Source organism: Manacus vitellinus, unplaced genomic scaffold (genome assembly GCF_001715985.3).
Source record: "Manacus vitellinus isolate BGI_N305 unplaced genomic scaffold, ASM171598v3 scaffold_3_pilon, whole genome shotgun sequence".
NCBI lineage: Eukaryota > Metazoa > Chordata > Aves > Passeriformes > Pipridae > Manacus > Manacus vitellinus.
Window position 1 is genome coordinate 25,307,914 of NW_021940535.1, and position 14,550 is coordinate 25,322,463.

At 37.1% G+C, this 14,550-nt stretch overlaps 1 protein-coding gene across 9 annotated transcripts in view; it reads right to left on the reverse strand.

Annotated features, from left to right (window-relative positions):
- HDAC9 (histone deacetylase 9) overlaps positions 1–14,550 on the reverse strand; it is a 423,755-nt gene that overhangs the window by 95,286 nt on the left and 313,919 nt on the right. For all 9 annotated transcript variants that reach the window (XM_029961711.1, XM_018075494.2, XM_018075493.2 and 6 more), the window contains 2 exons: positions 3,020–3,075; positions 2,690–2,777 (listed from right to left, as the gene is read on the reverse strand). In XM_029961711.1, the coding sequence (XP_029817571.1) occupies positions 2,690–2,777; positions 3,020–3,075 (144 nt within the window). The remainder of the gene's footprint in view (positions 1–2,689; positions 2,778–3,019; positions 3,076–14,550) is intronic.

The following is a 14,550-nucleotide window of genomic DNA, read 5'->3' on the forward strand; positions in this document are numbered from 1 at the left end:
GGTGTTGAAGATTTGAAGGCAGCCAGCGTAGTGTTAGAGGGTTCTGACTGGCACATGAAGTAAACTCTGGCATGCAGACTAACCTTGAAAATCCATTCAGTCTTCAGCTGTGACAGAAGATGGTTTACCCCAACACAGACTCAAATCCTGCTAACATGCATACAAGTATGGATGATCTTGGAATGAGGATTGCAACCTGAGCAGCTGTGCTGGGCACATATACAGATCTTCAGGGATTATGACTAAAAACACAATAGGACTTCATTTTGTGATTTTAGTTTTTCTTTTCCATGCATATTTGGGGCTTTAGATAACAGTTTCCAAATGGGAAGAAAAAAATACTTAAGTGGCATAGAGACACTTTTTTCTCCTTTTTATTTTTTTTTTAATTCAAATCTCAAAGCTATCTTTCTTGTCTAAACCTTAATTCCACTAAGGGTTACTCAGTTTTGAAGAGCAGTAACTTCTCTGGTTAGACAAAGGAATGTGTTCTTTAAGACTGCGGATGTTAGCATGTGGGAAATGAGTTCATAATCTGCCCTTAGTAGATCAAATGTATTCAGGGTATGGAAGTCAGTTCAAAACCAGAGATTTATCCAAGTGGTGGGTAAGGGAAAAAAAAATGTCAGAGTTTTAGTGTAGAAATAAATGAAGGGAAGATTGATAACTAAAAAGTTAAGAATTTATATATGAAAACGTTGCAACTATGAAGACAACATTTAATTTGTAACTAGAGTATACTTTAGTGTGTGGGATTGGATATTACTTTTTAATATTTATATTGTAGTAACATGTATAACTGCCAACTTACATGGGATCCTGCTGTGCTAGTCACTATCAAAATATAATCTTGAAGGTTAATTTCAAGTCTAACATCTGTAATTCCATTCTTTCCTTCAGATGCCCTAAGTTCTCTGTTGGTGGGAATAAAGACATCACTATTAACTTGTTCATTCATTCAGTTTGTCCTGTGATTTATCCATAGTTTGCATGCATAAGAAATCTTCCATATGAATTTTTGTACATCATTACTCTGACCATAGAGCAGACTGGGGACTGGACTGCAACTGCTCTAGGAATGAAGCAATCAGTATCAGCCATATATTTCTTCCTTTTCATCAGCTGAGTTATGCTGGCCAATGGGACAGAGTTAGAGAGAGGTTGAGCATTCCCTATGTACTTTCCTGGGCAAGGAGAGGCAGCTTCACAGGTAATCATTTGCACAGGTAATGATTTGCACATCTAACCTTGCTTTGAAAAGCTGAAGCTGAATTTCTAAGTGCTTATTGCCTAAGTATGTCAAAGGGAAATGTTCTCTTTTCCTGACAAGGCAGATTTAATACTTATAGACAAAAAGACTTAGAAAAATCCACAAAATGCAAACTTTGAATAGGATTTTCCTATTAAAAATGAGAATAAACAGAAACTCTGCTTTTGGCCAGCACTTACATCAATGAACTGAAAGATTCAAGTCAATGAACAGACACAACATATAGTAGAAGTGAATTTTTCAAAAATACTAGTTTCTGTCAGTTTATAAATTATAGGAGACCAATCTGAGAAATATTTGAAAAACATTCTAAGAATACTTAATCTACCCATATACTTATTTTACCACTAATTTTTCACTTGCCATTCCTTCTCCCATACTCCCCCTTTCTCTGCTTCTCTTCAACAGGCAGTACGCGTGTTTAACTGAACAAAAGTGCTAGATGGTAAGGCCATGACTCCACAATAAGATTTAATTATGAGTGCAGATATGAACAAGATTTAGACTATTAAGCCCTGCACTTCAAAAACCCTTTAACATATTTTGTCTTTAAATCTTTTATCACCTGCAAAAATTAATTAAGTGCAGATGTAACAGGTTAGGTTTTGATGCCAGGGTTCATTTCCTGTCTATGCTTTGTCAGACACCCTATTACACCTCGTCATGAACTGTAGGAAAACAAAAATGGTGCTCATAAATCAGCATTCAACTTTCCTTGGGCTGTGCATTGGGCTGATCCTTTAAGTGCAAGGCAGAGCTCCAATTCATTATTCATGAAAATAATACAGCCAACATGCCAAATGTCATCTGCATTTAAATAATCCATTTGTTAAACATATTAAGTATTGTGTAAGAATGCCTTCTATTAAAATACAAGACTAATCCAATGAAGTGGTTTTTTAATCACATAGCTTTCCTTCAGGGAACCATCAAAACCTGACATACATGACTTGAAAGCTTCTTAGAGGGAATGACCTGCTGATTTGTTTAATAATATCGAAGTCACACAACAAGTCAAATCATTGCTAGCTGGGCAAAATGGCCAATTTGGTTATCAATGCAACAACATCCTTTAAAGAACATCTGACTATTTAAAGTTTGTATTCTGTAGGGAAAAGTAAACTTGGGTTCTGTAGGGTTATTTTAACGGTGGAAGTATCAATTCATTTAAGGACCATAAAAGTTGCCCTGATCTGTGCCTTCTTCTCATTAAATTGCAGTTAACACCATTAAAGTGAAACATACATGTTTATAGCTGCAGTACTGCCATCCTGGCTTTAATGAGTTCCCAAAATCAGAGGAAATGCACACCTTTATTACTTGTAGGAATTAAAAGCTGGAAAGTCTGACATATAAATACAAATTCATTATATTTTATCTAGATGCATTGAAAGTGTGATGCTTGCCAAGAATACATACCAGATCTACAATCAATATCTTGCCTATATTTAGCTTGTCTCTCAAGTATTTGGCAGTAATTGCAATTGAATTAAAAAAGCAGAACCCCCTGTGGAATAGAGAAGAACAGAAATAAGAAAGCAAATCAGTCAGGAAAATAGCTATAAATAATGTTCAGAGCATTTTAAAAAATGCTATATGATCTCTGAGGCCATAAATCTGCTTCTGGGAGTACCTGGAAAGCCTTTTCAGTCATCTGCTAACAATTACAGTTCTTCAGAGACATGCACAACGCAGGTGATTGCCAGTAACCTTAGTGCTCCAAGATGGGCAATATTCCCTGGTACTTACATGGCTGTTGATTCTTCAGCATGATGGCCTGGGGGCCTTACAACAGCAAAGCCATTCTGTAAGAACAAGATAGGTTTTCAATTATCAGCTTAAAAAAATACTTGACTGAGTGCAAAACAGAGCAGCAGGCAGATGGGATTGAAATCTATTAGGGGCTCTTTTTCTGTCCAATCACCCATTCACAGTACTGCCAGAAATAATATAGTTGAGAACAGTGGCATATAAACTTACATAAATACACACATGCACATACATACATATACACACAACATGATCTAAAGAGGAGGAAAAAGGCAGGATGAGAAAGCCCTTGTTATCAATTCTGCTGTCTAGAATTCACATTTAAAGGAAGCATCTAAGATCATGTGATGTTAATTTGCTCCATCTTGACATGCTTCAAAATCAAAGTAGCTTGAGGTTTATATTTTACATGATTATCCACTGTTGACCTTACCTCTGTATGGACTAAATGATAAATTCAGACCCACACACATGTAATTTCTAACAGTAGAAAAAGGACGACAATGAATATCCCATATTTCTGCAAACCATAAATTAAACTTGGGAACCTGCCATGCTTGCAAGTTTAACAGATTCCCCAAAGTCATTTTCTAACACACATTCTGGAACTGTATATAATTTTCATAAAGTACAGCACTAGAATCAGTGATGATCAAGGAATTTTTGCCTCTAGAGTCACTGAGGATAAAAGAAAAATGAAAATTCCTTCCTTCCAGTGTGGGTAAGGTAAAGGGAAAATGTAGAAGTTCTGGCAAGGTGGCTCTGTTCAGAAAGTCAGATTATATATTAAAGAAGCAAGTGTTTCATAAGGTTGTGTATCATATCAAATTTCTCTTACAACAGATTAAGAAATAACACCACTGCTTCATTACACTTACTCTTTATTTCAGCTACTCAAGATGGTTTATTCTACTCAGCTATATATTTGCCATCAAATTAATGATGATTACCACATACATAAAAATAAGAAATTGTAATCTGTACATGAGGTATCAGCCAAACTTGTATTTTCACATCGCCTCACACAAATACCATCAAGCATTGTATTTTCAGAGACGAGGGGACAGGAAAAAAAGACTGGAATATTTCTGTATTTAATGATCAGTATTAAAGGAGGCCAGTTCAATATACTCAAACTAGATAAATGTGAATGTTTCAGCCTTCTCTTATCTGAAACAAACATAACAATCATTAAACTTTCACTCACACAGGTGTAATTAAGGAGAAACAATATGGCATTTAATAGAGTTAGATTGGTTCCTGTGAAATCTGTTTATTTACAATCCTATGGATGTGTGTTTTGCGTGTATGTGTGCAATTGTCTACCTATGTTGATTCACTGGCATTACTTTATATACAAATACTATCAGGTTGTCTCATTTAATTTGCTGCCAAATGTAATCCAAGCAGTCAGCTGCAAAGTTTTGTGGAGCATGGCCAAAGTTCTATCAGACTTCAGTAAACTTAAATTACAATGAAAACAGAGTGCATCTGTAACAGTGGTTCTTCTAGCCACCATTTAAAGAATCTGAGGGATTTGACATCAGGCCTTATTATGCATTAAATGTCCACATTAAAAAACCAAAACCAACCCCCAAAAAATACAACAACCCAACAATTAAAGGCACAAAAATATATACGTTCTGATTTAGGCAGGCATTCCTGGAGATGGGATATAAACTGCCTATAGATCAAGCACACCAGAAAAAAAAAAAAAAAAAGGCCTTGTGGACTGCAGTAATCCACAGAACTAAACCAGCTTTAGACCTAGCTAAAACCCTATTCCTTATCCTTCTGAGGGTTTTTTAACATTTCCTTTTCACACAAAATGTGACTTAGAGAAGAATTCAGTAAAGAATTCTTTTGTAGCATTCATGAAAAAACAAAGTATGTGTATGCTGAAGAATGTACAGATAATGATGTGGAAAAAAACTCAGGAAAGAGGGTATTACTAGAGAGAGAGCATGATGCTACCTTTATTTTGTTCTCTCAATATTTTTACAAATTTGGAAAAAGTCCATGCAAGGCTTACAACTGCCCCTGCTCAGCTCACAGTTCATTATCATCTAACTTTATCAGCATTCCCGAGAGATCAATATAATTAAGACGATTATCTCTGGGAGGATTTCATTGGGCAATATAGAGACAAAAAACATCAATACTGTTGTTTTTGACAACATGACAGTACAGTACACACTTCTCTTTTCTGTTCCTTTATTTTGACATGACTCTTTGGAAGTCCTGTTCTGTGACATCCAGCGAATTTCTGCAATCAGAACTTAACTATTACAGTTCTCCATGAGTATGCAGGATATCCACATCGGGTGACCATACTTTATGTGTTTTTACATTACAAAATGTTCAGTGTTCACATGGGAAATTTTCTTTTTTAAAAAATACAATGTATATTTCATACCAATGTTAAAACATATAGTCAAATTATACCAAACACTGAAAAATAGTTACCATACAGTACTAATAGCAACTTTTGCACAATTAATAAAAACACTTCATTTGTCCTCCTTTCAAGCTTTGCCTGAACACAGTGTACATTAGCACAATGGAATGTGAATTCTTTTCTTTAGGCAATTTTTAAATACCAGACAGTGAGCTCAGAACAGTAGATAAAAAGACAAAAATCTGCTTTAAAGACAGAAAGACTAACACAGAGCAATATGTTAAAAATTAAGCCAACACACATAAATGCAAAGCATTTTTGTACAGAGCCTTATTTATACTAGGATACAGACACCTTTATAAGTAGACAGAACATTACACTGACTGACAGACGTGAACATTAGAAAAAGGATTCATGTGTGTGCCATTATGTGATTACCTTTATTTGAGCATAAAGAGTAAAGACTGAATAGAGATATTCTACAATCTGTGCATATTTGAATAACAAAGGAAGAGAAGTCTGTCCAAATTCAGTTTACACGGACCTCTAGTAGATAAACCCACTGAGTTGGACCTTTAATGAAAACTAAAAAACATGTTAATATTTTTCCACAGTAAGCTAAGTATTCTCTTCTTTCATGACTCTAAATAGGTACTTGGATTTTTGATCTCCAGAGGCGCACATCCTACTGTGGCCTTCTTGTCTTTGGTGGTAGAGTTGATTCCTTTCTGTAGTGTGCTCAGTTACAGTACTGGGCTACATCATGCCCAGGCCTCTCCATGAACCTTTCCAAGACAAGTACTCAAGACAATACCATAACATGGGTGATTAATTCAGGGCTTGGGACTGGACTGACCACCTATTGTAGAGTTTCACTGGTGTTTCTATTATACAAGGTGGTAAAACGAGACATGGGCAATTTTTCTCTAGGGCAACATGTGGTCACTGTGGCGAGGTGTGAATGACTCTTCCCTTCATATGACAGTGAGGAGCTTGCTCTGCCTTGATTCCAAGTGGATCAAAAGTGACCTGGCCAGTCAGGTACTCCAGGTATGGTGAGAAGCCTCGCTGAGAAGCAGTGTATAGTAGTTTCAGCCTGGTACTACTCTAGTAAAATTATCTGGCTTTTTTTTACTGCAAAAAAAGCCAGTGCCATGCAAGAAATAGCAATGAATCCCAGTAGGCACTCCAAGAGCACTTACTGAAGCAGTAGAAGACCCAGGTTCAACTACTTCTTGAACATGGGGATGAATTTCTAAATATTTTTCCCACACCTCTTTGTGTATTTAGATTATGTGGTCCATAAAGTAGATATTGAGACACATCTTTTCAGTCTGAGATTTCTAACAATAGGTCTAGAGTCATGCATGCTCTTCCTCAGCTCTTACTCAGACATCAAAACCTTGAATTATTATTATTATTATTACATTCCTTCCAGTTGAAGGAATTGAAGGTCTTCTTGTATTTTAAGCTGTAAAGCCTTGTATGAAAGAGCAATACCATCTAACCCAACTATTCAAGAGGCAACGGGCACAAACCGAAACATCAGAGGTTTCATCTGAATATATGAAAATAACCTTTTACTGTGCAAGTGACTGAGCAATAGAACAGACTGCCCAGAGAGGTTGTGGAGTCTCCATCCCTAGAGAAACACAAAGTAGCTCAAGGGTCACTCTATTTGAGGAAGGGAAGTGGATGAAATGATCTCCTGAGGTCACTTTCAACCTCAACTGTTCTGTGATTTTGAGATTCTGTTCAGAAGTTCATAATCTTTGAGAAAAGGCTTTCAGGAAAATGGGTGTAATCCCTAATAATGAGCAAATTTCTCACCAGAACTTTTTCCTGTTCACTAGTTGATATAATAACACATCTTGCCAAGGACAGCTTTCTTGGGAACCTCTGTGTATTTCAGATGGAGACCTGGTAACTAACTCAGGGTCTGAATTCCACAATTGAAGGTAAAGTTAAAGTTGCTATTTTCTACATGTCTAAATCCCTTAACCTATGTAGCATTTAGCTCTTAAAATTAGCAGTGCTTAAACATGGCGTTCTTGGACTTGCACTTGCAACTGGTAACAGGAAGAAGATAATCCTGTTCTTACCAATGCCACTTATGCTGTAACACAATCCCAAACTATGCCACCCATCAGGGAGGGTAAGCAAAAGGGGCAGTGGTATAAGGCTGAGACAATCCTTGGGTACCTGTTTAGGACAATTCTGCAAGCTACTCATAATGCCAGAGCAGGAGCCAGTATCTGACCCTGGGAGTCTACGAATGCAGTGAGGAAGAACCTGTGATTTAACAAAGCAGTATTAGAAGCATGTAGATTTGCCAAGAAAATAGTAATGGACAGGAGGGAATAGCATTTTGTCTTGCAGAGGAAGGTAGTAGAGGCCAAGAACACAGAAATGGACATTAAACATCGAACTGATGGAAACAAGAGTTCCCTGTCTGCTTTCATGAAGGTCTAAGAGGATGGCACCAGAAAATACACAGGAGAAGTTGGTGCTTGCTGACTAACTTCTATACAACCACGATGCCCTGTTTAGCCACAATTAGTGTTAACTATATTGGGAAAGAAAGCAGAGAGAGAGTTTTAAGTACAGAGTGGTCATGGAGATAAGCTATGTACCACACATATAATTAAAGTTGTGTGATTATATGAAATAATAACAGTCATTCAGCTATAAATATAACCATAATTGCTGGGATAAAGTATATAAGAGATGGTTTCATATGAAATTTTGCAATTTTTGTAACTTTGTAAAAGCACAGAATACAAACTTCTATCTAAAAGATTTCATTGGTAATTTTGATTGATGGCTTTTATCAACCGTATCTTTAACAGTAGTAAAATAAGCATTGATTTGTTACTGTTTCTTACACACTATGCGTTGTTAAAAATGCTATGTCTGGGTGTGGAAAAATACCTCTTTCTGTGGCTGCCACATTCAGAATTTTTTTTTAAGGCAGAGGAAGAGTTTTATAGGGCATGGAGGCAGAAACAAGGGTAGGGCAGAGCTTGCATGAGAAGTACTGTCCAGGAGGCACCTGAGCACAGAGCAATTTCCAGGAAAGGAGATTTTTGTAGGTAACCAGAGGAGCTGTATGGGGTTTTGGGTTGTTCAGGCAGGCATGGAAATTTGCTGGCCGGAAGCTTTACTGGAGGAAGGACACTGTGGGACTGGGAAGACATTTGTTTTCAGATATTTTTGTTTATTATATCTTTAAAATGATAATTCCTTTCAGTTTTTTGTTCCAAGAAAATGTAGCAGTAGAGCTGTGAAAGAGAGCTGAAGATTTTTAAACAGAATACTTTTAAGACTAGAAAACTAAGAACATGGGGAGAAGAGGAGGTCGATTAAGTTAATTCTGTTTATTCACTAGATTAGTGCTACTTACCACATGATGATTCCTTCACAGTCCTGTGTGACAAAGGCCTTGAGAACAGTAAAAACCAAGCTCACTTGGAATGAGAGTTTCAGGTTCAATTTAAGTCATCCATGGATTATACAAAGACACCAGAGTAGCAATGACCAAATGCAGGAGGTTTATTTTGGTATTGATTCAACCTGACTTATCAGAAAGAACCATCCCAGGAATGTATCAGATTATGGTTTGGAGGAAACTCATTTCAATTGCTTTCATTCTGTTAAATGACCCCTAACTACCAGCAGGGCAACTTTACATGTGTGTGTGCACACATACATATGATAAGGCAGAAAAAGGCCGTATGCTTCACTCGATTCAGCTGAAGTGGATATTCGGGACAGTCCTCAGACCATGCTTTTAACTTATGTGCCTTTTTTCTGGAGTGTTCTTTTGGAAAACTGCTTCTTAATTCATTCAAAGTTTTTCTTTTTTTTTTTTTTTTTTTAAACAGGGAATAATCATACAAATCCTATCAGCTCTCGATAGTTTATTGTGTAGCTCTCTTCTGTTTCAAATTTGTCAAATTAAAAATATGTGGCACTACATGTTTCTATCACAGAAAAGTGTTGGCATCACCAACACTGACATATTTAAAGGATATACAAAGTGAACTAGACACTAATCCTTATTATGGGTTCTGTACTTAAAATAATTAATCCTGGCTTATAACAGTACTGAAGGGGGCCATCTGAGGCTGAAGAAAAATGTTTCAGAAGTGTTCCTTTGGATTTTCAGTAGTTCCATGGATTGCTCTGGCACTGAGTTACCAATGATGACAGAAAGTCATCTCCCATTGCAAAAAGAAGTTCTTATTAGAAATACTCTTTCTAAATTATATTTTCCACCTGTACTTTTATACCTGCCAGTCAATTTTAAGCTATCAAGGGACAGTCAGAGAAATGTACAATTTGTTATCAGAAAAGAAGTTTAGACGCGTGTAGTGTTCACAAAACAACACACAATAAAACAACCATTACAACAACAAATAACACATTGGAGGACATTATTCAAGAAAGTACAATTATTGCAGAATTATCATACTAACGTAATACACTATCTGAATACCAAGTGCTTAAATGTAGTATTAACCATTTCATAAACACCTAATATATGGCAACAAAACAAATGGCAGCATAAGTTTGAATAATTTCGTTAACAAAACGAAAATATCAGCAACTTAAACTCTTTCAGGAAAAAACACCCATGATTTGGAAAGCTAAGCCCTAACGGTGAGATTATTTGGAAGCTCTAAGAGTTACAAATGAAATCTGAAACCCAAAAGACCACAGATGCAGAAACTCTCCTTGTTTTCCTCTGAGACTTGTCTAATGTGGGATTTGGACAACCTCTGTACTCATCCAGTCGGGCAGCAGGAGGGAAGTACCTGCTGTGTAGGACAGACACATATAGGCAAGGGGAGAGTCTCCTGGTGCCTCGTTGCCTGTGAGTGAAGTAGCGTGACAGCAGGGAAGGGAGATGAACTGAGCTGAGCATGTAAGGGAAGCAGCTGGACCAGTCTGAAATAAATGGGAAGGGAAGGCAGGACAGCACCTCCCAGTGCCACCTCCTGTGGCAATGAGAGGAATGAGATCCTTAGCAGACACTTTCAGGAAAGAAATGCTCTCTCTGCAGATGCAGATCTTTTAGGACTCTCTCTCTGAAAGTGTGGTCATTAGGCAGAGGCTAGAGACAATGATTCATAAGCCAAGTTCATGAGCTATTACTGCATGCAAAAAATCATATGCAGGGCACTCACTATCTGTATTTCTTCTCCAAGACCTAAGGAATATATCATAAGACTTCTCTAATCTGATAAAATTTTTTATTGGATATAGTTAATGACTGGTGGAATTCTATCCACCCAGATCCATATACTTCCCTCTTCTAAAGATCTGTGGCCAGCCAGCAGACTATTAAAAGTTATCTAGATAAATCTGTTGGGGAAATTAGAAAGGAGCAAAGGTAGATGTATAAAACAGACAGACAGGAGAGATGTGGCACCAATTCCATATAACATAAATACCTCATTGTGCATCACCAGTTCTTCTAATTATAAAAACCTCAAAAAAGGGTAACCTTCATGCAATACTTAGGCTCATCTCCTGTTGTAATATTGCCAAGATGACATTCATCAGACATGTAAATAAATTTGCAAAAAAAGCAAAAGCATAGCATTCAATTCAGTATAACATCACACGTATAGTACTTTATATATCATTGGTGTAATTCTTTTTTCTCTATTAAATATTACCTCAAAAGTGTATCAAATGGATATCCACAAGTGCTCATTATATTGTTAAGCAACCCCCCAAAATGCTTAGTTTTGACAGTTGGATGTAATCAAGTAAAAGCCATCTAGATTGACTCCTCAGAGAAGAGAAAATTTGTTCTGATTAAAAAACAACAACAGTAACAAAGAAAACAAACAAACAAACCGCCACCACCACAATAACTTACTATTGTGGCAGCAACAGAATTTCAGTGAACCAAATTGTTTTACATCCCTAGTACTGTCATATTGATGCTTTCCTCATTAGTCAAAGAGATCAAAGAAATCTGATGTCTCACAAGGGGTTTGAACTACAGTGAAGAGAACTCTTAACTCCTGGTCAGTTTTTGAACACCATCCAAATCAGATAAACAACACGTTGCTGTTCTCAATGAGACTTGTGTGAAATGGGACTGACAGTCTCAGGAAATTCAGAACAAAGTAAAAAACCTTTGCCTTGCATATGAGTTTGACTCATGCCCAGCTCTGTAGTGAATCTCACAATTGTTCTGCAGACTTTCTTGGTTTATTTTGTAGTCTCACCTCTTTTCTTAGCAGCATGTACCTATAGTTCCAACCTATAACTATCACTCTATGCAATAGCATGTGATATGAGTGGAGACCAAGCAATAAGCATAGAAATTGAAATGCCCAGTCCTTCCCGAAAAAACCTTTAAATGTCAGATGCCAGTCAATACAGGACACTTTATGTTTGTTAGTTTCTACACTCTAGATAAGAAGTACAGTAAAAAATTTCAGTTTTAAATTAATTGAATTCATGTCTATAAAATAATTTAACTTTAGGAAAACCATGTTAGACTTCATGAAAACATATATATTCATTCATAAAGATGTAAGAAATATCTGGGCTGCCGACACCTAACTACACTGACAAATTTGATAATTCTCGTGTCAGAAAAGTACTTGTTAAATTAAACACTTAGGCATCCCATTCCTGAGGCTTCTTGTCTCAAAACCTTGTCAACACTAGATAGATCTCCTCTGACATGATCCTAACGTCACCATGGCTGTTTCAGAAAAAGGCATCTGTGATTCTCCAGTGCAGTGGGTAGATAATCCACTGCCTCCTTGGCTGCAATCTGAAGCACTGCTCTGTGGTTAGTCCTTTCTGTGTATTGTAAATTTGCCACTGTGAACTTCACAATATGCAACTCTTCTCATTGGAATTTCAGAGAAATCAGTATGCCCTGTCTCATAATTTACCGTTTTTCTTAAGACTACACCAAACTGACAGCACACCATCTGATAGCAATCCACAATGATAAACATCCAGGGAACAACTACAGTGTGTTTCTCTACTGCTCTCATCTTGCTGTTTACATGTTGCAGAGCTGCGATAGCTTGCATACAATTCTTGGAAGGTGCTTTTTTTGTCATCCAAAAATTCTGAGGCTGTAGCAGATCATTCCAGGTTCCCATCAGAGCTTAATCCTCCCACTCAGTGCTCACAGTACAGGCCTCCAATGGTTACTTCACATGCATATTTACTCAGTGAATGCACATGAAAGCGGTCAGCTTCACTTTCTTCCCCTCAGATCCTCACAAGTACCCTACAGAACTGGTATTTTCCCTAATACAAACAGCTATTCAATGCAACACTTATTTTTCTAGAGAAAAAATGGCAGCAAGATGGAAATGGAACACATAAAGGCATAAAGGTAAACTGCAACATACAGATCTTGGGTATAAAATCTTACAGCTACCTACAGTTTCATCCTGAACACCATGTAGAAAACTCCAGAATACAGTACAAAAATCCCCCCTAATGCCATTTACCATATGAGGGTATTGCGAGAAAACTTGCTAGCAAACCCTAGTTTTGTATGGATGAAGTAACAAAGCAAGCATAGGAAGACTGACAAAATAGTTAATGTCAAAATCATTGCGTTTACAGAACTTCTTCTAGCATGCTTTTCTTCTGTCAGTCAGGCATTAATAACCTTTCCGTAACCTTAAATTAAAAATACCACATGCAGTTCATTCAGATGCCACACTGCCATGTAAGTCATTGGGCTTCATGCTGGAAGTCTAGGAGCACGTTAGATAAACACCTGTAGGAATGGCAGAAGTATTCCCAATTCTAGTTCATAGCAAATCCTTTCCATTTCTGTTTTCTTGATGATTTGCTATAAACCAAATACTGGGCATACCTGTTGAACAATTACTTTTCCTACGTCTCAACTACAAGTTGCATGGAACTGGTGCGATTCTCTGCATTGTGGAAAAAAATTCTACTTAGGATCAACAATGTTATAGTAAACCACATACTAGTACTACTAAATACAAAACATTTAAATATAAAGTATCTTTTTACAGACTACTGCAACACCAGTAGTAAGTGAAATCTCACAATGGCTAATGTTTGATTCTTTTCAGCTATCACACACATAAATAAGCAAGAGCATTCACACTGTGGAAAACACTACAAACATAGAGGTAAGTTGTAAACATTCTGCAGCAGACTCCTGCTCATGTCAAGTGAAGTGCATACACATTATTCTTATCAAAACTTACTTTTAAACTGCCTTAGAGACTGCCTTGTGTCCTACAGTTGCCAAAGATAAAAACGAGATAAAAGAAAACCTTCTTCACTTTCATTAGTCGGGTTGGGTGGGAATAATGCACACTGAATTATGTATCCTACTGTGCCCAAAAAATCTTAAAGAGGATGAAGCACCCATGAGGCAGGATGCACAAGAGGATCCCATATGACGCTACGTGTTCTTGATCTGAGATTTCAAAATTTGTACATTTTGTGTAGTACTTGGCTAAGCATTTCAGTGTCTGAACATGAAAGTTTAGTAACTGCACTCAGTTGTGTCACAGCTACAGTACTGCATTTCACCTGAGCATGCTGTCATTTATATACCTATATATTATATATCTATTCATATATGTACATAAATGAATGTACCCACTTGCAAATAAATAGCTAACATATTTTGACTAAAATAAAAGATATACAGGAAGAAAGTTCTCAAGTTCAAATAAAATTCAGAATTTCAAAAATCGTCATGCCATGCTAATTCTAAAATATTTATTTCCATCTTGATTCTGGAAATAGGACTGAATCCATTAGTATGTGGATTGGAAAGTGAATAAACAGTTTCATTAAGGAGACATGTTCGCTCCAACAATGTTTATTGGGTCAAGCCTGCACTCTGGCTGCATATGGTGTACCTTTAAACGGGGCCGTTAAACTACCAAATAAAATGTCAAAGTCTGTCAGGTCTGGAGCTTTTATAAATTGTTTAGACTGGGGATAATTTGGGTTTCGTACATCATGCCTTGCAGATCGCGCGGCACGGAGATAGGAGCGGGAAGGCGGTCCGGGAGGAGCACGCGGGGCAGGCAGCCTGGCAGCTGGGCACCTCCTGGCCATCGCCCTC